The sequence below is a fragment of the Anneissia japonica genome, unplaced genomic scaffold (genome assembly GCF_011630105.1).
Source record: "Anneissia japonica isolate Jap-2015-1 unplaced genomic scaffold, ASM1163010v1 scaffold287759_len370742_cov166, whole genome shotgun sequence".
Taxonomy (NCBI): Eukaryota; Metazoa; Echinodermata; class Crinoidea; order Comatulida; family Comatulidae; genus Anneissia; species Anneissia japonica.
The window spans coordinates 294,807-317,522 of NW_022698619.1; the positions used below are offsets into that span (position 1 = coordinate 294,807).

A 22,716-nucleotide genomic window follows, 5' to 3' on the forward strand; every position below is an offset into this window, starting at 1 on the left:
TAATATGGGAAGCATGGGTCATCTGTGTTTTCATTATGGATTCACACAATGGAAATTAGAACACTTATCAAATGTCCATGTACATGTTCTTGCATATGTAAAGTATGTTTATTCCACATCTGAAGTGTACCGTAGCTGTTAAATTCTTCTTTCTAGCATTTTAGTGCTATATATACACGTTAAATAAGGTAAGGAGAGCCTTTAGGTTTATTCAAGTTCATGTAAACATGCTTAAGGAACTATGCACTAGGAATGTGTAATTATGTTTTATTATGTCCACTAACTTGTAACGTGCAAAGAATATAAAATGTAAGTGTAATGCAATAAATTGATATAGTACATTATAGACTATTGCATGAGGAATGATGAATCCCCTCATCCCCTCCCCCACACTATTGTACAGTTTGGTCAAATGCCAAAGAAAGAGAGATGGGCAATCTGGACTGTGAGTGCTAAAGCCTACCTTTACCTTTATGCCAAAATATCTTTAATATAGACATGCATATGTAAGTAACATGATTTTTGTTTTGTTCATAGGGAATTAGTGGCGGTGGTTTTAATGAAATATTTAAAGGATCTCAAAAACAGTTCCGTTATACAAAGCTTCAGCCTGCAACAAAATATTCCTTCCAACTTAAAGCTGTAAATGAATTTGGAGAAAGGTAAGAACAAATGCTTGTATTATAAAAAAAAAGATAATAGTTACTATAATTATATTAAAAATTATTGTAATAATGTAATAATATATGACAATAAAAAAAAAACAGAATTATTATATATCTATATTTAAAAGAATAAAATGATAATTTGATAATATTGTGTTCTATATAGAAAATTTGTTTTTCTGTTAAATAGTAATTTGAATCTAAAATGAAAGTATTTTTTGATCTCATAGTATTGTTTTATAATATAAATAATCTTTTAAATTGCAGTACTTACAGTACACCAATGCATTGCTACACGTCCGGTACGGTTCCTGCAACTCCTGAAGCGCCCTCACTCAAAGAGGCTGGTGTCACTCAGTTGGAACTGACCTGGCCACCAGTGGAGAGTGATGTCACTCGATATATTTTACAAATGGATGACCAAACAAATGTAGGTGCTCTGAATTAAAAGTTATTAATTTTAATAATAATTAATTATTGTACGGCCATCCCAGGGCAAAATAACTTAACTGACATTTTTGTCGATTTTGAGATCATTTGGGAGTATAACACGTCTGAATTACCTGTGAAAATTTCAGGTCTCAATAATGAGTCGTTTTGGAGATAGCACCACCTATCTTTAAGCACAAAACTTAAAATCTAGTTGTTTTCAACAACGCAACTACAAGATTACGCGGCAAAACAACGTATCTACGATGAGGATATGTTGTTTTGCCTCGGAATGGTAATAAAAATTGTCTTAAACTGATGGAGTTTGATAAGGCAAAATCAAATGGTTATTGGTGTTTTTATATTAATAATCTTAACAGCGACGTATGAACAAGCTAGGTAATACATATGATTGCCCCAAACATTATAAATTCCAAAAATATGTGTTACTTGCAACAATACCGAGTCTGACATGTTTCCGAGGCAAAACAATGTATCTGTAATTATCGCCAATAACTTCCCAATAAACAAACAGTTGTAATTAAAATTTTACATATAATCACAATGTCTATAGATATACAATCCTGCAAAATTTCAAAAGGGTACAACAATTTATTGTAAAGTTCCAAACATGCAAATTTTAACTCTATTTTTCTCCAAAAGTGCAAATTTCAAGTTACGTTGTTTTGCTATAGAATGGCCATGTGAATAAAAAACTAATGATCATTATTAACATCCATACCAATCATCATCTCATCATTATCATAATCATTACATTATGAACTCAAATCATCGCCACCATCTTGTTAACGTAGCAGAAATATCCCGGAAATCAAGACGAATTCACACAGAAAGAAAAAAACCTCCTAACTAACCCATTTCCCGCAAATTCATTTTATTTACTATTTATCAATTATCTCGCTCCTAGATATCAGTGCCAGTGAATGTCACCATGGACAACAGTTTAAAGTTAGATGTGTTAATAAAATTCATTTTGACTAATCTTCTGGAAGTGACTTCTTCCAGACCACTGACCCTTCATCAACTTCGTTTCCTCATATTAATAACATCACTATAATTTACTTAATGTATTTTTAAACAAATAAACCAATAAGTTGATATTAGGTATATCGATACAAAACCAGATGAAACTATTCGACTGTCACTATAATTTATATTCCATTTTATCAATTGAAATCTTCATCAGTCATCATCCCTACCGGTATACATCAGTTTAATTCTTTTAGTAAGTTGTCTATTCAACTTTGTTAATTGTTTTTATCAATTTTGATTAACATATTTCCTTCTTTAGAAACATGGATTCAAAGTAGTCTTCAATGGTGATGAAAATTCACATACTTGTAAAAACCTTCAACGAAATACTGAATATAGATTTAAGGTTAGTATCAAATTTAATGTATTAATTTTATAAATTATTGTTTTACTATTCATTAACAATTATTATGGAACTCTCAAAAGAAGAAAAAACAATAACCGGTTACATTTTTATTATAATTTGACAATAAATTAATTTAGTTAATAGTTTAACAACTACTGTACCTTAATGAATTAACAAGACTACTTTTTTGGGGTAATAAATAAGCAAAACTACAGTTACATATATAATAATGTCTTGTGTCTCAGTTTTGATTTATCTCCATCTTATAATTCCTTCGTTAAAAATGTACGTAAATTAGCATTTTTCAACTACGTTCAATGACTTCTACTTTGTATTCCAATGAGTCATCAACCTAATGCCCTCACCACAATATTCTGTGCTTTAAGTGAAAATTTGGTCTAATAATCTTTTGACAAAAAAAGTTCTGTACTCTGTAAATATTGGTTAAAATCATAGCTTAAGCCATCAAATTTGTTCAAATAATCTTGTTTTGTATAGATAAGATGGAAGGCCAATGAGTGTTAGGTAGTTTTCGCCGCACATTGTTAACCTTAATGTTAACGGATGACATCATAATTTATTCATCTTTCGTTGCGGAGTACGTAAATTTCAGGATTTTACGTGCTTGATGTACGTTAGTTACGGGTTTGCGCATGCGTATTTCGATTTATTTACAAAAGGGGCGGAGCTATCGCATTGCATGTTGGGTACTAACATTAAAGTTAACGTCGTGCAGCGAAAACTACCTATTAGTACGATTTTGTAACGCTTAGAAAATTTTATTGTCAAAATTCCTTATAAAGCTCTGTCCACATCAAATTTTATGTGACAAATAACTGTTGTATGTCCATATTTGGGTGTAATAATGACACCATCATGCCCATATATGGGCACATCACACAAATTTGTCACTTAAAGTTTGACAGAGCTTAAAATACAAATAATTAGTTTTTAAAGTCACAAAGTAAGATGATTAGAAAAGTAGTGGGGAATACATAGTAAAAAAAATGATGAGGTACGATAGGTTTAAACATCATAGAGTACATCTTCAATTGATAGCATATTCCCTAAATCTAATGGTATCATTTTTAATTCAGTAGCTTTAACTCGGAAATGTATTGCTTTAGATAATTATGATACCAGCTTAATTCAGTAGGCTGTAGCTGTAAAATGGTTGCGGTTTTAATTCGATAGCGTACCTCTCAGAAATCTGTAAACATACCGCTTTGAATCGGTTGCCTGCCACTTCAAATCTTTAGTCTACTGCTTTATATTGGTAGTGCCAAGAGGTTGTGCAAATCAGCCATTTTATTAGTAATGCTACTAGCACGACAGTGAATATTCAAGGTACACAGAAATGATTGATAAGCGATTATTTTTTTGAGTGTGATAGATTGTAGGATTGCGTCGTTTGGATGATGTTTGCACAGTACTGACTGGTCTCTTACCCCGGCTATTAACCTAAAGTCCTTATAAAAAATATTGATTTCTAACGATCACTGAAATATTGATGAATTTAATCAATTACTTAGGAACATTTTGGGTAGATTTGCTGGAAGGTCAGTCAGAGTTCATTACAACTATTAAGTCAGGTCAACATTATAAGTAAAAGTAGTGGAGTTTAGCTGTTAAGCAAGTTGTACCTTATTATTGTAAATTTTCAGTTAAACATTTTTTGATGTAAGGTACCCATGTAAGGAATGGTGGTACAGAATTTCAGGCCAGCAGGCGGGATTGGGGGGGGGGTTTATGGTCTGGCAAACCCCCTCCCGGACGAGTCCTCAAACCCAACTAATGCACTGCAGACCCACCCAGACTCAAGATGGAATATTTTACTGCAGACCTTTTTCAAACATAACTGCTTTTATAGCATTATTAGACCCATCAATCACAAACATCCTCTGGCTTTAGGGGTTTCGCTGACCCCATGGGGGCTTAGCCTCTGGATCCCACGTCTAGAGAACTCCCTTGGAAGAACTTGGCTACTGGCCTGATGTTAGTGACTAAACAAATATATTTGAAATCAGAAATTAATTCTTGTCTTGAAGGAGTGGAGTGATCTTGCCTTGGTGCATACATATTTATATTTCATACTTCATTAATTATTTCCCTTTATGAGCCTTGGAAGTTCAGGTATTGAACCCAGTCATTTGTAAACCTTGGCAAGGGAATTTATTCTGGCAAATAGATTAAGTGCAATACTCTAGTTTAACAAACTGATTAAAACAAGTCTTGAAGGTATTTTCAGAACCAAATACCACCATTGAGTTTAGCAAAGTAGCATGCTACAACATGGTATACCAAAAGCTTATGATTAATTATTAAACTAATTAAATTCGGTATTTTTTTTTTAATTTTCAGTTATTAGCTAATAATGATCAGGGAGATAGTTGCCCAAGTGAAATTGTTGCATTTAGGACAAAACCAGATAGCCCACAAGCACCACCTAAGCCGACACTTAAGGGCAAACTGCATTCAGATTACTTCAAAGTGTCATGGGGTAAGTTACAGTCTCATACAGTTGTGTCATAATTTTTGTTGGGCCCAGCATTTATTTGCCACCTAAATCGATGCACAAATGTGAGGCTAATGTACTCAAAAGCAAACACGATACTAATTACTTTTCAGTATCGTGGAGTAAGTTAGACTTACGATAGTGTGTCATAATTCTTGTTGAGTCAACATTCATTCATCCATCTATTTCTGTTGAAAATTTAAATATCCTGGCTACCACCATGTTATTTACCTTGATTCAGTGAGGAAACATTGGTCATTAATTTCTGCTTGCCATTCAAACATTATTCACCTAAAGAAGTATGTACAAAAACTGAAAGGTTCACTGATTAATCTCAGATAAGATAGTATAATACATACTCCAAGTATCGAAATGCACGCCATCGTGTCGGGATTCAATATTTCGACATTAATTATGTCATCATCAGGAATGAAAACTTATCCGTATTTGCAAGCTTATATGCACAAGTATCAAAAGTGTTTGAGCAATCAAAACATTACCACACAAAATTACTGTTAGAACATATACTTCAACTTAAACCACAAAACATGCCATGCCGGTAAACAAACAATCAAATATTTAAATGGTTTTATCCGCTTCCACTCTCTTATGATGTCCCAGGCATATGTTCACCATTCTGCATTCACTAACCACTGAAGTAATATTCCTTTGTAAATAGGAACGTGGGTGGATCAAGTGACTTCATACCTAATGGCAGGTGTGAAGGTGTGACAAGCTCTTTGAGCTGTAACCTGTTCTTTCCACACTATCACATTTTCTTTGACAAAAAAAAACTGGTGTATGCCCATATATAGTCATGATGTGCCTATATATAGTCATGATGTGCCCATATATAGTCATGATGTGCCTATATATGGTCATGATGTGATGTCATGACCATATTTAAGCATGTAGCTTTTTTCATCAAATACAATTTGATAGTCTGGACAGGGTGTTAGGTTTTTGAAACATGTCAGCTTCATTGTCTTATCATATATTCAAAAATTACATGTAATCAAAAATAAATATTACAAGTATATTGTGAGCTAATACAATATTTTGTAATGTGCTTTTTATATCATAAATGAGTCACATTGTCCTTACTATTATAAATTGCGCCTTGCTTACCGAGGCCAAAATAAACATCTTAAAGTAACCTGTGCCATCTTCAAGAAGAGGAATGAACATTATATAAACATTGGTTAGAAATAATGGACACGTAGCCAGACTTGACTTCCTATCATGGGGTGATTTGGCATTATCTGGCGTTAGGCCAGTCCTTGTCTGACCAATCAAACAACAGCTCTCATCTCTTACACCTTGTGTTGAATTTCAAAGAACAATTGGGCTCTGAAGACACTTATACTGTGCCTTGGACATGTGCCATGGAGGCCTGAAAAGGGTAGATTCCAGTATCATATTCCAAAATTTTGAAATATTCAATATTGATATTAAACAATCACTTGGAGGAGTGATGTGGCATAGTAGGTGAGGTCCTTTAATCCTAGTCTTAAGTTCAATTCTGACAAAAATGCCAAAAACCAACTCTATTTCTCCCCTACAAAAAAAATTTCTTAAGCGTATTGAGGATCTCAAGGTTTAGTAGATATTCCTTACTCATGGATCACTCATTTGAAATTGGATGTAAAAAATAAATGGGATGAATAATTTATAACCATTGTATTCAGTTTAATAATTTAGTATGACTTCTTTCGGTATCATATTCATGCAGCAGTGAGTAAATTGCAGCTTTGGAATTGATGCTGTATACACCTAGTTTAATTATGAGCACTATGTACCGAACATTGCTTACAATAGATTTTGCCTCCATACAAATTCTAGATGATTTATTTATTGATTGATTGATTGATCGATTATGAAGACAGGATTTTGGCAAGCATCTAAACCACCAAGGATAAACTACTATATACTGATTGATTAATTGACGGACTGATTGATTAGGAAGTAGAGCTGTTTTATTCATAATAAAAAAACCTGGTTTTGACAGGATTTTAGCAAGCATCTAAACCACAAAGAGTACAGTTACCCTCATGTACATAATCTAAAACGAACTTCATTAATGATGTAAAAAAAACTGTCAATGAATATTGTCTACTTAATGACATTTAAATGACACAGAAATATAACCATATAATGTTGATAATAGAAATGACCTATGTACAAAAAAAAAACATAACCCTCAACTCGTGGATAATGCATGTTTGATTGGGTTTGAGATTACAAGTAGCTAGGTCAAGTACGAGGAGGCGGTTGAACTGAATGCAGTGAACAAGTCGTTCATCCCTGAAGGGGGAGGAAAAAAATATCCGGTGAATAAGAGTAATGTTGGTGAGATGAGAGAATGGACTAAAGGTCAAAGGTTGCCTAAAGAGCAAAAAACTTTTGTCTGATCTTTGAAGGGGTGTGGAATTGGAGAGTATCGGGGTAGAATCGGTTTAAATGCGTTATAGTGAGTAAGAATTGTGTAAAATCTCTGTAAAAGTTTTTTATTATATATATTATTATATTCTATTTTCTCATTGTCATTTAGACCCTCCAAGGGACAATGGCGGTGCTACCGTAACCAAGTACTATTTAGAAATCTCAGAGTGCCAAGGTATACAAGTTTGTTTATATTACATAGAACTGGTTGAGGAATAGAATTTATAAGCTTGATATAATATTTAGAAAGTAAACAATGAAATTGAATTGAGGGAATTACAATGATGTACAATAAAAAATATCTAAAAGGTAAAATGTACTGTTAGTGAACCAAGGCAATGGTACTAATAATATTTTTCCCAGATGTTAACATTGACACTAATTACCTTGATAAAAATGTTTTCATGTAAATAAAGTACATTCTCCCAACATATGGTATTCACTCTGGCATATGGTTTGAATGATAACATCTTATAATAATTATCTGTTTACATGATTAACTTGGTGACAAAGATTAATGGAGCATTCCACTAAGCCCCGCCCCTTGGATATTGTTGCTAAGGTCCCACAAAACGACAGCGTAAACATATGTGAACATGTGCGCCGTTTGTACTCCGATTGGTCGATTTTAAATTTGATTGACACGCTGGGAAAGGGTTAATTAGTTAACAGTATAGCAGACAATTTGTTTACAATGGTAAAACTATTATTTTCATCAAAATTATCATCTTGGGAAAAAATTAATTAATTAAAAAAAATGTACAGCCATGGGGAGAGGGGATCTATATATATATATATATATATAATATAACTAGATATTCTTATAAAACACACGTCAATATTTTATTGCAAAATAATTTGTATTACCGGTACCACTCTATTCCATCATTTAAATCATGCCACAATATATAATAATATTAGCAGCTTTGAACTTTGGAGCAGTTTACATGGATTAATACCAAATCTTCCATGTTTTCCCTCCAATTTCACTTATTATTATAGATGAGAACTGGGTTTCATACTATAGTGGACCAGATAGGGAGAAGACTTTAAATCATCTACGACCTGGAGGAACGTACCAGTTACGCGTCTCTTGCCAAAGTATTGCTGGCATTAGTCCGGTAAGTGATATAATTTAATTCTCATATTGAATAATTATTATTTATGTACTATTCAATGAGTATTATGTCTTTATATACTATTTTAAATAATAATTAATTTTCTGCCATATCTTGACTTGCACAGCTTTTGACCATATTGTACACGTTGACATATATCTATCCTGTATATTTTCAAATATTTTATCCTAAAATAAATTATTAAATTTATATGTTTATTTTGGAACTGAAAAAAATTGAGTACTTTTGACATGTCAGAGTAATTTTATTATCCAACATGTTGTTACATGAGGGAACAGAGATTGAAGCCCTTGCGAAAGAACCGAACAATCCATCACTGCCATGTGTCTGGTAACACAGGCGCCCTGATGACTTCCAAAGTCATATCAAAAATCTGTTCATTAACTAAGAAATGTAACATTCATTGCCTTTACAAAATATTGTTATTCTCATTTCAGCCCTCTGATGTATCTACTTTCACCACACCTGCTATCTGTCCTGGAAAATGCTTTCAACCGCGAGTTCACGGGCGACCCAAAGCCAACCTTTTGAATCTTCGATGGGGTAAGTTACCTATTCTTACCTATTTCTTGTCTTAACAGTTTTTCATCAACCCACAATTATCAAATTGCTCAAATAATTTCTGCTCTATAAAACTGTTGTAGACATATAGAAATTAATATGCAGATTTGGAATAACAATGTAACAACGTTTAAGTGATAATGTAATTTAAATATTAAAAAACAATTTAATTATTTTGATTTGCATTCAAATACAAATTAGAATGAGAAAAAAGTTTAGTAATGCCATTCTTGTATTTTATCAAATAGAATAACATTCCTGCTGACAAATTTATTGATTGTAAACCATCTGTAAATTTTTTATCTCAATTACTGATAATTGTAATGCTCTTTGTATTTAATCTTATAAATGTTTTTTTCTTGATTTTTGTTGTGTGAAAGTAAATGTTAATATGTCCATTATTTTTTTTTTTTTTTGTAGGACCACCAGCATATGATGGCGGTAGTGCCATCACGGAATACTCAATAGAGATGACATCAGCTGATAACGATATTGCCAAAGAAGTACACGTGGGACCAGCCACGTGCCTGGATTGCACAGTCAACGGTCTGCTACCAGGACGATGCTACACCTTCAAGTTACGTGCCTTCAACAAAGTCGGAGTAAGTATCAATCAGTCATGGTGATTCAGTGGCTGGCGGATAAGATAAGATAATTTTTATTGTGCTTGTCGCAACAAAGCAACATGAAATTTTGTTGCTTGTACTGAGAAATACTTGTTTCTCTTTGTTTCTTCTGATCGTGGCTGAGGAACTTTACAGGAATATAGAAGAGTTTTGATGCCATGAAAATGTTTCAATGTAGAATAAAATTGCCGATAAATTGAGCGATGTTGGTTTTGGGAGTATAGGTTCATGGTGTCATTCTTGTCCATTTCCTTTTGTTGTTGTGTAGTCCCTTGAGGTTGGCTCAACAGGAGACGCTATACAAATCGCAAATTATTATTATTATTATTTGCTGAATTTATGTGTCCAATAATAAGTTGAAATAACTCTGGAGTGCCTGTTTCTTTTTCTTCATGTTTCAATATATCACGTATCTGGTTTACAAAATTGTGCAACGTTAGCATGTCTCTAGCAGTCATTATCACACTCAGAATTCTAAACTTGCCATGTGGTTCACTAACCATATAAAAATATGCTGAGAGAAGCAATATTGGTTATTCATTTTAATTAAAAATTCATCAGGAATTCTGGTTGATGTTGTAATAAAGAATGAAATGTTTAACCAATATGGCCATCATGAGGAAATTAAACACAAACTCACTTCATCAATGAATTAGTTTCATTCAAACACATACTTGATTTGCATCATGGGAAAAATATGTAAAAATAACAAATGACTTACCATACAAATTAATTTAGCTATATTACTATTAGCTGTAATAGTTCAGAATTATAAATATAGCTAATATAACTTAAGCATATCTACATACAGTAAGTAATGTGTAATATCAATTTTAAAAGGAACTTCACCTGTTTTAATACAATAAATATCATGTTTGTGTCAAGGCCATGTTAAAAATGACTAAAATAGTATTACAGCTGTTTTAGTATCTCACTTGCGACTGAAAGCCAGGGTGCTTTAAATATTAGCAGTGTTAATTTTTTAATAGGTTATAAGTATATTATGGCAAATTTTAATACTGGTGTAGCATTTCATGCACCATACCCTTTCCTTCACAGTAAATTTGGCCTCCTCTATACCTAGCATATATACAGTAAAACCTCAAAATAAAGCCCTGGGCTTCATTTTTTGTGAATTTTGGATGGGCTTCTTTTCGAGCCTGCTTTTGCAAAGTAAAGAAGGGCTTCTTTTCAAAATGAAAAACAATAAATAGGGCCACTGTAACATCAGGGAGATGTAAAAAATTATTATTATATTGTTATAAATAAATAAAATAATGATTATTTTTACATCTTCCTGGTAACATCAATCTATCATGGAGTGTATTAACTGGCATTAATTCACCTAAACTATTGCATAAACCAAGCATGTTTTAAATTTATTTTGCTTCTTCGAAATTCATGTATAGTGTATGTACTGTACTACTGTATCTCGAAAAGAAGGCTATGCTAATTTTGAAAACTAAAGAGGGGGCTTCAATTTGAGATGGGCTTCTTCTCGAATTTAAGCCCATTGGTTCTACTTTATGGTATCAAATTTAGTGCTCTTTCAGTTTAATTCGCTAAGTAGAAGGTAACAAAATTCTGCAAATGCAAATGATAATAAGAATTATTGTAGTGAAGCTAGTGAGAATTCATTGATAAACAATAAATAAAGGAGGTCAAAACTCGATTTAATAGCCTGCTTTTATCTTTTCCAGAATGGTCACTTCTCCGATCCGTTAGAAGTTCGGACCGGTTGTGGGCCCCCTGAACCTCCCACAGAGCTACGTATAGAGACAAGGTTACTATCAACAACGGTGTGGGCATCGTGGGAAAAGCCATATTGCAATGGAGCAGAGATTACAGAATATCGGTTAGAAAAAGCTTGTGAACAAAATGTATTTTCCATGGTGAGTTTCACAGTCACAAGTGTATGATGATAGGCCTAGATAAAGTTGCAGACGTGTAGACATAAGCCAAGAGTACTTTAATCACTGTATTTCCGGCCCAATAAAACAACCACCATGTTTTGGCAGCCCAACTGTCAACCTCTCTGTGGGGATTACAGAAAGACAATCCCTTCCAAGTTCCATACAAGAGGTTAGCAGCTGCAACATTTTGCATGTGAATTTACAAGGGAATTTAACATTAACTATTGAAGCAAAAACAAGAATCAAGGAAAGGGTCACTTTAAGGCGAAATATAAAAGTATAATGAGGGGATGAGGCTCATTTTTCCCATGACAAAAATAGCTACCAAAGAGACGACGTCCTTTTTATTTATATACAGCACTGGTGGCAAAGTGAGGCCTGACGCTAATTATGTTGTGGCCCATGGCAACCCTATGCTGCAGCGCACCTTCATCTTTGGCTAGAACCTCTTGTTTTTACAGCATGACAACGATAATCTGTATAAAGTAATATTAAAAACTGGTCATAAAAGCAGTGAATGAAGGTTTTTCTGGAAATGCCACCTTGGGTACATCCCTCAGAGTAAAATAAAAAATTCAATCCCTTCTGACTTATTGTTATCCCCACCTTCCCCCCCCCCCTTTCAATATATACAGAATGACGTGTCTATGGAAGGTAGCCACATCATATATTTGTATACAGGACTTGGTCCACACTTAGGTATGCATTCACTGCTTATTGCAATTTTGTTTATTGGCTTGTGGCATTAATCGTAAGAGGCTGAGATGAAGTAAGGAACAGCAATTTTATGTTTTTTTATTTGGCCTTGAAATCTTATATCTTAAACAATTATATTTTTCCAGGTTTATTGTGGTGACCAATGTAGTTGTGAAGTCCGTAATCTTCTACCAGCGTCTGAATACCAGTTCCGTGTGCAAGCAATCAATCAGGCTGGTTCAGGGCCCTTCAGTGCTGTTGCATCAATCACCACCCCACCCTCTGTGCCTGCTCCAGTGTCAAATCTTCAGCTTGTGGACTACTCATGTGACTTTTTAACTGTCTCGTGGACCGAACCTAAAAATTACGGTTGTGAGATTATAGCTTATAATATTTATATCGGTGATGGGCCAGCACTACACCTGGGAAATGTAAATGAATACTGTATTGAAGATCTTGAACCAGATACTAAGTACAGGTATGTGTGGCATGGCTCATCATTGGTTGAGTAGAAATACAAGCTCACATTATGATTCTTGAATACAATTGTAATTCTAGATGCTCAACACTGGTAACCAGCCCTAATTTCAGCATTTTTTATTTGGAAGACTTCGCTCTATTTAAGCCTTTCTTGTTTTTCAAGTGGGTCGTATGCCCCAAAGCTCAATGTTTATAGCCTACCTAGGCCTGCAAGCTCACTATTTTTATATTTTTTTTTGTATAAATATAACCCAATTTTGTGTTTAAATGTTGCTGCCATATTGGTGCAGAAACAGGCAAAACTTGACCAGCTACTGTAATTCTAATTACAAATAATATTCTTTTCTAACATCAGTGCATATCCATAATTTGACATTGATTTATAGGTTTAGACAGTATATAAGATTTTTTTCTACCTTCAATGTATTTTTCAAGATGTTAACAGTGTGCACTTAAACCAGTAGACCATAGTTGCATATCCTTCACTACGGAAAAGGTTTTGATGCGGCGGGAACAGTTTGGTATCCATCCTCAATGTCAGGGTTTTTATCCCTTTTTTATACTTCGCTTGTGTCCTTGAGCAAGGCACTTAATCTGCATTGCTTCCTTCCACTCAGGAGTATATAAATGGGTACCTGGTGGGGTTTTGCCTGCTACTGCCCCAATATGGCAGCAGCATTTAGGCATGTTGACCCAATGGCCAGGGAAAACATAGCATTTTGTAACCTAAAGGAAAGGCGCTGTATAAATACCAAATAAATAACATTTAACATCAATGATTAAATACATTTTTACATATTCTTTTGCAGGATACGTATAAGAGCGGTGAATGATATAGGAGAAGGTCCCTTTAGTACATTGTTGAAGGCCCAGACTCTTCCGCTACCTCCTGATCCTCCCAAGCTTGAGTGTGTGCTGTATGGTCATCAGAGCTTGAAGCTCAAATGGGGTGACAATTCCAGGCCCAGCCTAGAAAATAATCAATATTCATTAGAAATGGAAGATAAGAGAGGAAGGTAAAAAAAAACTATATATTTCTTTTTTTATAATTATATTTAAATATTAAATTACAAATATTTCATAATATTTGCATGAACTTATTTGTATTTTTGCTTATTTTTTTTCACTCAGGTTTGGCCCTGTTTACAGTGGTCCTAATATGAATTATAAAGTTTCGAAATTAACAGAACAGACCGAGTATCGCTTTCGAATATATTCTAGTAATGACTCAGGCGATGGTCCTTACTCAGAGGTGTATAAATTTGCAACTGGCAAAGCGCCTCCAGGGACAATGAAATGTAAGTATGAGAATATGGTTTTAAATCCCAGAGGTCCCAAGTTGGGGGAAGCCACTTATGGGTAGACCAGGTTTAATGAGCTTTCCTAACTCATCTAATTGTATTTTGCCGCCTGTAGTGATACCAATGACAAGTACACTTCTGGCGAAACAATTGAGAACTTGCAAACATAATTAATTAACAAGAGAAAGGTTTTATTCCATGAGATTTTTTCTTACTCGCCAGTGTGAGAATAATTAGTTCCATGAGATTCTAATACACTAGTACAAAAAAAATGTTAAAACAGTACACTGTATTGGCCACGTAGGCTCAGACTTCATATAATTGCTGAGTTTCATATTTGTTTATAAATTATGGATCACCTTAGTTGATGATGAATTAATGAATTTTATTCTTTAATTTTTGGTGAATAAAAGTAAATTTATATAGGCCTATTTATTAAATGTTCAATAAATAAATAAATCAATCAATCAATTTGAAGAACTAGTTGATTGATGGATCGATGGATGAAATGAGTATATGAACCCCGGAGGGGAATTGAATAGCTCATTGTTTAAGATGCTTGCCTTCTAATCCCAGGGTCCTGGGTTCTATTCCTCTGACTGCAGGAATTTTTCTCCTTACTGAAAACAACTCCACTCCCCATTATTTCATTTATATATGAAGGCCTTGAATATCGGCCAACCTTCTAGGAACAACACTGGAAAGGTCACCCTCTATAAATATGATTAAAAAACAAAACAAAAAAACAAATGACTGAATAAGTGAATGAACAAATGGATGAATGAGTGAGTGAATGAATGAATAATTGAATAACTACTGTTGTTATGCGTCATCATCTTCAATAATAGGTCAAGTTTCCTGATTAATATCTCTTTCATATTACATAGTATTTTTGTATTGCTTATTCCAGCTTATTTTTTTTCTTTTTTTTTAAAGCTCCAAAGGTAATTAATATAACTCCAGTAAGTTGTGAAGTACAATGGCAAGAAATATCGCCATTACAAGAAGACAAAATCTATTACCATCTAGAGAACGATTATACTAAGGTAAGTAATAACCACGATATTGAAGTTGTTATCTAAATATTATTCCGCAGATTCTTGTCTAGACTCAGTGATCCCGGGGGCATACTCTGTACTCCCCCTGGGTTAAACGAAGGTATATACTGCCTCAATGATTAGAAAACTAATTATGGGGCAATTGCACGTTTTTAGAACATGACACAAGTTAATCTTTAGGGGAAAGTTTACCTTCTCACTCAATGTGAGGCCCTCTGGAGTTGAAAGCATTCTAACAAGTAATGTAAACATACATTACATAAATAATAATATATGAAACGTAGTCAGTTTTATGTTCTGTTTCACCCATCTCACAATGGTTTTATTATATAGTTAAACATATGACAAGATGATAATTAACAAAGCCCACATTGATACATGAATATGTATTCGTAGGATCATCCTATACTTAGCCTATAAAAGTCAAAGGTCAACTCTGGCAGGACTTGTGTCTCACCCCCTGTCCGTTCACGTTTATGCATAACATTACTACAGTATGTAATATAGTGCTTAACTTTAACATGATAATTAAAGACTTAAAACAAGGATTAATTCTAATTAGGTCATTGCAAACTCTAAAGCATGTATCATTGAATCAAAGAATCATAATATAACAATTAAATTATCTCTAAATATCACATTATGAATTTAACTTACTTCAATTTATGCATCGTGATCTGGTTTAGAGTGATCTACTATTTAAATTTTTCCCAAACAAAATTGAGGGCGCTACGCAAGCTGCTCCATTTTACAACATGTATACAACACCTTGAGAAAGTTGTTTCAACAGGAACTTCAAAGGAATGTTTTAGATTGGCGTCATTACTTCAGTTGGTAGAACAAAAATATGGTAATTAGAGAGTTTGAAATCCTGATCAACATTCCTAATACCCGTTTCAAACAAACAAACAAACAAACAAACGACAGAACTAAACTTTAACAAATTGGACCAAGGATATTCTCCTAGATAGTATATAATGTACCAGTGATATCTTCTTGCATTTCGGTAAATAACAGACCTCTAGGACGTGCTAGTAACAGAGGTTGCAAATTGTCTTTTACTACTTTGGCGTTGCGTGTAGCAATGTTTGTATTTAATTACAAAATATATGACAAACATATTGATGGACTCAATTTTTTAAATTAAAAACAATTTATTTTATAGGTTTACCAAGGTCCAGATACCAAATTTACACTAATTAATCTGACACCAAACACAGAATATCGAGTACGTGTATGCGCTGTCCGACTGCCAGCTGATGATTCAACCGAGCTGATTGGTCCATTCAGCCCCGGGACAACCTTTACCACTTCACCTCAGCCAACAGGATCATACAATGCTGACATCAAGGATGTTGAAGAATCTCAACGTCAACCGATGCCTGACGAATTGATGATCTTAATTTTCGTGGTGGTCTTAGTTGTGTGTGCAATCATTCTGGCTTTACTGCTGGCCAGCTATTCGTAACTCAGATTGGTCAAATAAAAATTTAAAAATTATACAGTATATATTATAATTATATTTATCTTTTTAGGACATCATCATGAAAGGTTCTATAAGAAAGGTTTATACAGATTGGGAAATTTTTTGCAAAGTTATTTTCTCAGCAGATTTCTTGCCCAACCACATGACATCTTGTAACTCGCTGTCCAGACAATCAAAAGTATATGACATGCCTAAATATGATCTTAATGACATCACATTATGACCATATTTAAGCATATCATGACTATATATGGGCATACATAAGCTTCTCTTCCATGTGTTAAGTTTAAGTTGTTATTGATATACATACAAATTGTTGCTTATAGTTTTCTAAAGAGAATTTACACGAAGAACGTTCCAGGTCCTAATCTCCAGCTATTAGTCAAAACAAGTTATAGATAATATTTTAACTTTTTGCATATTTTATCTGGTTAAAATGACTCAGTATTTGTGTTTCACTTGTTTTTTTTTTAAGTATATATTTCCTCATTGGTAAAACTGTTTTCAAAATTCCAAAGAAGAAATGTGTACTTTTTGGATGCTGATGTTCCTATTGAATTCCTGATTGGGGATATATTTTTTTTTTAAGATGTGGCCAAAATGAAATTATACTTACCAACTTGCAGTCAATATATCATTCAAGAAATTCCAAAAATAAATATATCCATTAAAAAAAATGTATTTCAGTGTGAATTTCTCTCGGTCTGTACTTGTTCTATTTATAAATCTGAACTATGACCTTTGTGCTTGGGCTTTTTTGACTTAATGTGGGACATGATACGCCTTTTATCTGTGCGTAATATTTTATAATGCAATGTAATCAGTCTTCTTTCTCTCTGCTCGTGGTTGCTATGGGCTATTTTTTGTTCGTGGTTGCTATGGGCTAATGTTATCGATAATGATCCTAATCATTGAAAAGACTACTTTAATTTTGTTGAATCATAAAATTTGGTCAATAAAAACATATTTAATCAGAAAATACTTGCTGACTGGTTTTATTACACTTAAGATTCTGTATTCATTTTAATGAAATGCAATAGTAATTATATACAGAAGAATATACATACATTTTTTGCAACAAGAAGTAGGGCCTATCTACTTTACATACAGTACATAACTTTTTGTGACTACTGCCTTCTATAGCAGTAGTCGCTTTCCTACATTTTTAATATGCAAATGAGTATCTGTTTCCTTCACATAGAGTACCACAGTTGTGTCGTCACAACACCAGGTGGTGCCTTCATGATGTTGTTTACCGTTTATTACGCCTGAATGACTTCATAATCTTAATGGTTTAGAATAGGCTTTCTGGAATAGGCATTTTAAAACCACTTCACCTCAGCCAACAGGAGAATGCTGATGTCAAGGATGTTTAAGAATCTCAACGTCAACCGATGCCTGACGAATTAATGATCTTAATTTTTGTGGTGGTCTTAGTTGTGTGTGCAATCATTCTGGCTTTACTACTGGCCAGCTATTCGTAACTCAGATTGGTCAAATAAAAATAATACAGTATATATTATAATTATATTTATCTTATTGAGACAACATCATGAAAGGTTCTATAAGAAAGGTTTATACAGATGGGAAATTTTTTGCAAAGTTATTTTCTCTGCAGATTTCTTGTAACTCGCTGTCCAGACAATCAAAAGCATATGACATGCCTAAATATGATCTTGATGACATCACATTATGACCATATTTAAGCATATCATGACTATATATGGGCATACATAAGCTTCTCTTCCATGTGTTAAGTTTAAGTTGTTATTGATATACATACAAATTACTGCTTATAGTTTTCTAAAAAGAATTTACATGAAGAACATTCCAGGTCCTAATCTCCAGCTATTAGTCAAAACAACTTATAAATAATATTTTAACTTTTTACATACAGTATTTTATCTGGTTAAAATGACTCAGTATCTGTGTTTCACTTGTTTTTCTTTTTAAAAGTATATATTTCCTCATTGGTAAAACTGTTTTCAAAATTCCAAAGAAGAAATGTATACTTTTTGATGCTGATGTTCCTATTGAATTCCTGATTGGGGATATATTTTTTCTTAAGATGTGGCCAAAATGAAATTATACTGACCAGTCGGAACTTGTTATTAAATAGGTTTGGGCATAAGTGAGTCTCAAATACACAAGTGTATGAGTATGTGGGACTATTGGGACCTTAGCAACAATATTCATGGGTGGTGAGGCTTGGGAGAACGGTCTCTCATAAATGGAAGGACTTCTGGAGGGTTAAGTGCTTTAGTATAAGACAGGACTATATACTTTCTTTTTTTAGTATGTACTGTATGCTTTCAAAAGCAGATTGTAAATCAAAATTTCTCAAAAATTGGTGCCAAGGGTTAAATAAAACCATTTATATTGGATTATTAGTTTCCACATTTTGAACCAAATGTTTTCACTCCCACATATCCAAATTTGTTCTTGCTTCCTATTCACATTATTGTTTGTTTTATTCATCCTCCATATGGTGTCAAAGGCTTTAATGATTTTCATAAACTTAGCTCATCTCTACAATGTCTCCAGACTTCTGCAAGAGAAAGAAGCATCTAATTTTAATTGTCAAAATTAACTCTTCAACATCCTAAGGTGGTGAAGATTTTTAAAACCTAATAATTTACCATCAAAATGTACTAAAAACACAAAAAGCTTGCATTACATTAGTTATTGTACACACATTTAATCATCAATTCACATTTACAAAGAAAAATTAAGATACAACTTCTTAATTATTACGTTAGAAATTGGGATCAGTTGTTCGTGAATAGAGAAAATGGCATCGGTTGAACGGAGAAGTATCGCGTGGTATTGTGACATAACACTGTAGTACTCTATAACTTCATTCATTTTGTCAATATAACAATAAAAATATGACAAGAATTATGTGGTACGTAAGTTTATGAACAATTTAAAATATAATACATGTAGTAGACAGGATTTGATAATTCCATAATTAACTTTATCTACACTGTTAATTGAAGGCATATTATTAACAGTCAATGCCTATAACTGTAACTTTCCCAACACTTATATTTGATGAATATTTTGCTGTTGATATCTTTGTTGGTAGTATGTCTGGAGCTCCTGCCTTATATCTTCTCTTTCAAGTTGTTCTAGAGCATCATCCATCATTGCAAGGTGGTTTACATTAGCTTCGTGCTTTTCCCGCCACTTCACCAGCATTTCAATACTGGCTTCAACCACCGAGAATCGAAAGCATAGCTCAATTTGCTTTAATTCAGATCGCTTAAAACCAAGAATGATGCCTAGGGTTGTCCAATCAATGCACAAATGTTTGGCAATGAACAGCATGTCGACATCTGCCAAGTGGCCTGAAACAAAAAATAAGACATTCAACAATAGTTTTTGAGAAAGCTACTTTGCTCCGTTGGCTGAACTGATAGTAGCAAAATGTATATACGCTGAAATGTGGTGAACCTTTCAGACCTTCAAAATCCTGATTCAATTCCAAATCTGCTCTTTGTGTGCTTCAGCTGGGGATGAATGCAAATCACAATAGTGCAATGTGCAGATGAGCAGTGGGTCCCATGTGCAATATGTTGAAGAACACAGTTACAGTCTTTGGAAAAGAGCAGGTTGGTATTGGCTACATGTATTAGTTTTGTAAATTGGTGTCATAGTTAGTATCTTAGCCCCATACAGTAGAGGTTCCCCAATTTTAAGACTTTCCTCACTACAGCCTTACCAATATGTATCGCAATGGGCGTAGTTTCATCATCAAGATCACCCTGGTATAACTCTCCAGCTAGACGCACATTACCATGTTCTCTCAGAGCAATGCACAGTACTTTCAGTTGATGTCTATCTCTATCAAGGCTGTCCCTCCAATACGTCAACATACTGACGATAGCCTGTTCTGTCTGTTGTTCATCAGCAAAAAACTTATTGACCTTTGACCATGGAAGTCCCAAACAGACACCAAAGCTTCTCCAGCTGACGTCCATTTCCTCCGACACCGTCGCAATGACAGCGTCATCCACATAACCTAAAAAAGCATGACAACAAAGATAAATATCCTGCTATTTACTGTATATTACCATAATTCTTTAGTAACCAAGCTTGACCACAAAATAATAAGCAATTCATTACTTAAAACATCTGCATTGGAGAAGATATTTAAAAAAAACTTTACTATAATTAATGAAAATGAATATAATGAAATGAAAATGTATTTATCACTGCTATAGTATATGTTGTGTTGTAGATGAAGTAAAAATAACATGGTTGTTTGATATGCAATGACCTTGGTGACAATCATGGTGTGTGCCATCAATAGGCGTTCGTAATTTGATCAAGTAGATTCTCGGATAATATTAACCATATACTTTTCGGATCTTATTGTATAAACATGTATTTTACAATCAATTTCTTGCATTACATACAAGACTAACATAATTTTTATTAAGTTGCTTAGGTCCAGGCCTACTGTAGATGCTGTAGTGTTTATACCATTTTTGTACATTACGGGCTACCATTTTCAAGACATTTTTTTTACCAACTTCAATAGACCGAATAGGCGCCTCCAGCTATTACTGGTCACGTGACATATAGTGGGTACTAAATGTAATCATCCACATCGTAAACCACAGTGCGCTCATTGAACATAGTATATTGAGAGAGTTATGATGTTTTTTAGACAGCCAGCGACCCAAAGTAAAGTAAGGCAGTAATCCTATGTGTTTTTTGTTTTTTTGAAATAGTGACTTATAATTACTTTGGCAATCTCTGTGCATTTTATTTAGGCTCTGGAATGCTGATAGTGTAGGCTACATATGTACATGTATAGGCCTAGGCTGCACTGTGAAGTGGCACAGAGCAGGGAAGGAGTTGTTATGCCTCGACTCTATATATCTCTGTAGTCAAGTAGGTAATAACATAGAAAATAACCCTTAAAGGTACTGATTGCTCAACCGAACTTGGTCTAGGAAACAGGCTGGTGATAATAGGCCTGGTTGGTATGGTACAACCTCATGCCAGTACGTAATAATAATATTTATGTCATATGATGATCATTATCCTCGGCAGTAACTACAAACATCCTATGATTTAATTTTGGATTTGAAATAACTGTAAAATAATCAACAAATGGGGAGATTCATTTTTTTTTTCATGCAGCGATAGCATTTGCCATAAATAATATTCTTGTCTCAGACCTAGGCCTAAAAAGTACCTCAGCAGGCGACGACTCCACTGGAGCTTTATGCATGTCGTGGAGGTACCGTATCTTGAGCAGGGCCCAGAGCAGGGAGGGAGTGGTTATGCCTCGACTGTATAAATCTCTATAGTCTAGTAGGTAATAAAGTAGAAAATAACCCTTAACAGTACTGATTGCTCAACCAAACTTGGTCTAAGAAACAGGCTGGTGATAATAAGCGTGGTTGGTATGGCACATACATCCCAATGCCAGTATGTATAATAATATTTGTTATATCCTCAGCAGTAACTACAAACATCCTATGATTTAATTTTGGATTTAAAATAAGTTACTGTAAAATAATACTCTTGCAACGAATGGAGATTCGCTTTTTTTTTCATGCTGCGATAGCATTTGCCATGAATAATTCTTGACTTGACCTTGACCTAAAAAGTACCTCAACCGGCGACGACTCCATTGGAGCCATATGCATGTCATGAAGGTACCGTACCTTTCCTTGAAAAACTTCAGGCTTTATTCCCACTATCCACTAGAGCCTTGCCAAACGAAACTGATAAGTGTTTGAAAATTTAATTTTGCAGCACTTTTGGAACACAATTTGGTAAATCACTTGCAACATCTATGATGTGACTTATATCAACAACAGGGCGAAGCCATATTGAATGCACTGTTGTCTCGCGATCTTGATAGATGTAAACAAACCTTAATACCCACTATAAGTCACGTGACCCAAGCTGCCGATTTGGTCTATTCCTTCTTAATAAATTTCATGTTGACATCATGTATCATCAGTAATCTTTTTCAATCGCAAA

General features: G+C 34.0%; 2 protein-coding genes across 6 annotated transcripts in view; one reads left to right on the top strand and one right to left on the bottom strand.

Moving 5' to 3' along the window:
• The window catches only part of LOC117102690 (fibronectin type-III domain-containing protein 3A-like), a 77,862-nt gene extending 60,465 nt beyond the window's left edge, over nt 1-17,397 (top strand). For all 4 annotated transcript variants that reach the window (XM_033243071.1, XM_033243072.1, XM_033243073.1 and 1 more), the window contains 14 exons: nt 538-662; nt 933-1,095; nt 2,407-2,493; nt 4,855-4,993; nt 7,560-7,625; nt 8,453-8,571; nt 9,027-9,132; nt 9,571-9,752; nt 11,477-11,668; nt 12,532-12,863; nt 13,675-13,881; nt 13,997-14,163; nt 15,103-15,212; nt 16,390-17,397. In XM_033243071.1, coding sequence (XP_033098962.1) covers nt 538-662; nt 933-1,095; nt 2,407-2,493; nt 4,855-4,993; nt 7,560-7,625; nt 8,453-8,571; nt 9,027-9,132; nt 9,571-9,752; nt 11,477-11,668; nt 12,532-12,863; nt 13,675-13,881; nt 13,997-14,163; nt 15,103-15,212; nt 16,390-16,692 — 2,298 coding nt within the window. In that variant the 3' untranslated portion in view covers nt 16,693-17,397. The remainder of the gene's footprint in view (nt 1-537; nt 663-932; nt 1,096-2,406; nt 2,494-4,854; nt 4,994-7,559; nt 7,626-8,452; nt 8,572-9,026; nt 9,133-9,570; nt 9,753-11,476; nt 11,669-12,531; nt 12,864-13,674; nt 13,882-13,996; nt 14,164-15,102; nt 15,213-16,389) is intronic.
• Nucleotides 17,398-17,689: 292 nt separating this feature from the next.
• Nucleotides 17,690-22,716, bottom strand: part of LOC117102692 — a 7,428-nt gene continuing 2,401 nt past the window's right edge. Inside the window, exons 1-2 of one of the 2 annotated variants that reach the window (XM_033243075.1) lie at nt 20,435-20,730; nt 17,690-20,060 (exon numbers count right to left, since the gene is read on the bottom strand). In XM_033243075.1, coding sequence (XP_033098966.1) covers nt 19,756-20,060; nt 20,435-20,693 — 564 coding nt within the window. In that variant the 5' untranslated portion in view covers nt 20,694-20,730 and the 3' untranslated portion in view covers nt 17,690-19,755. Of the gene's footprint in view, nt 20,061-20,434; nt 20,731-22,716 lie in introns of those variants that run through there. The other variant, XM_033243076.1, reaches the window with a different exon arrangement.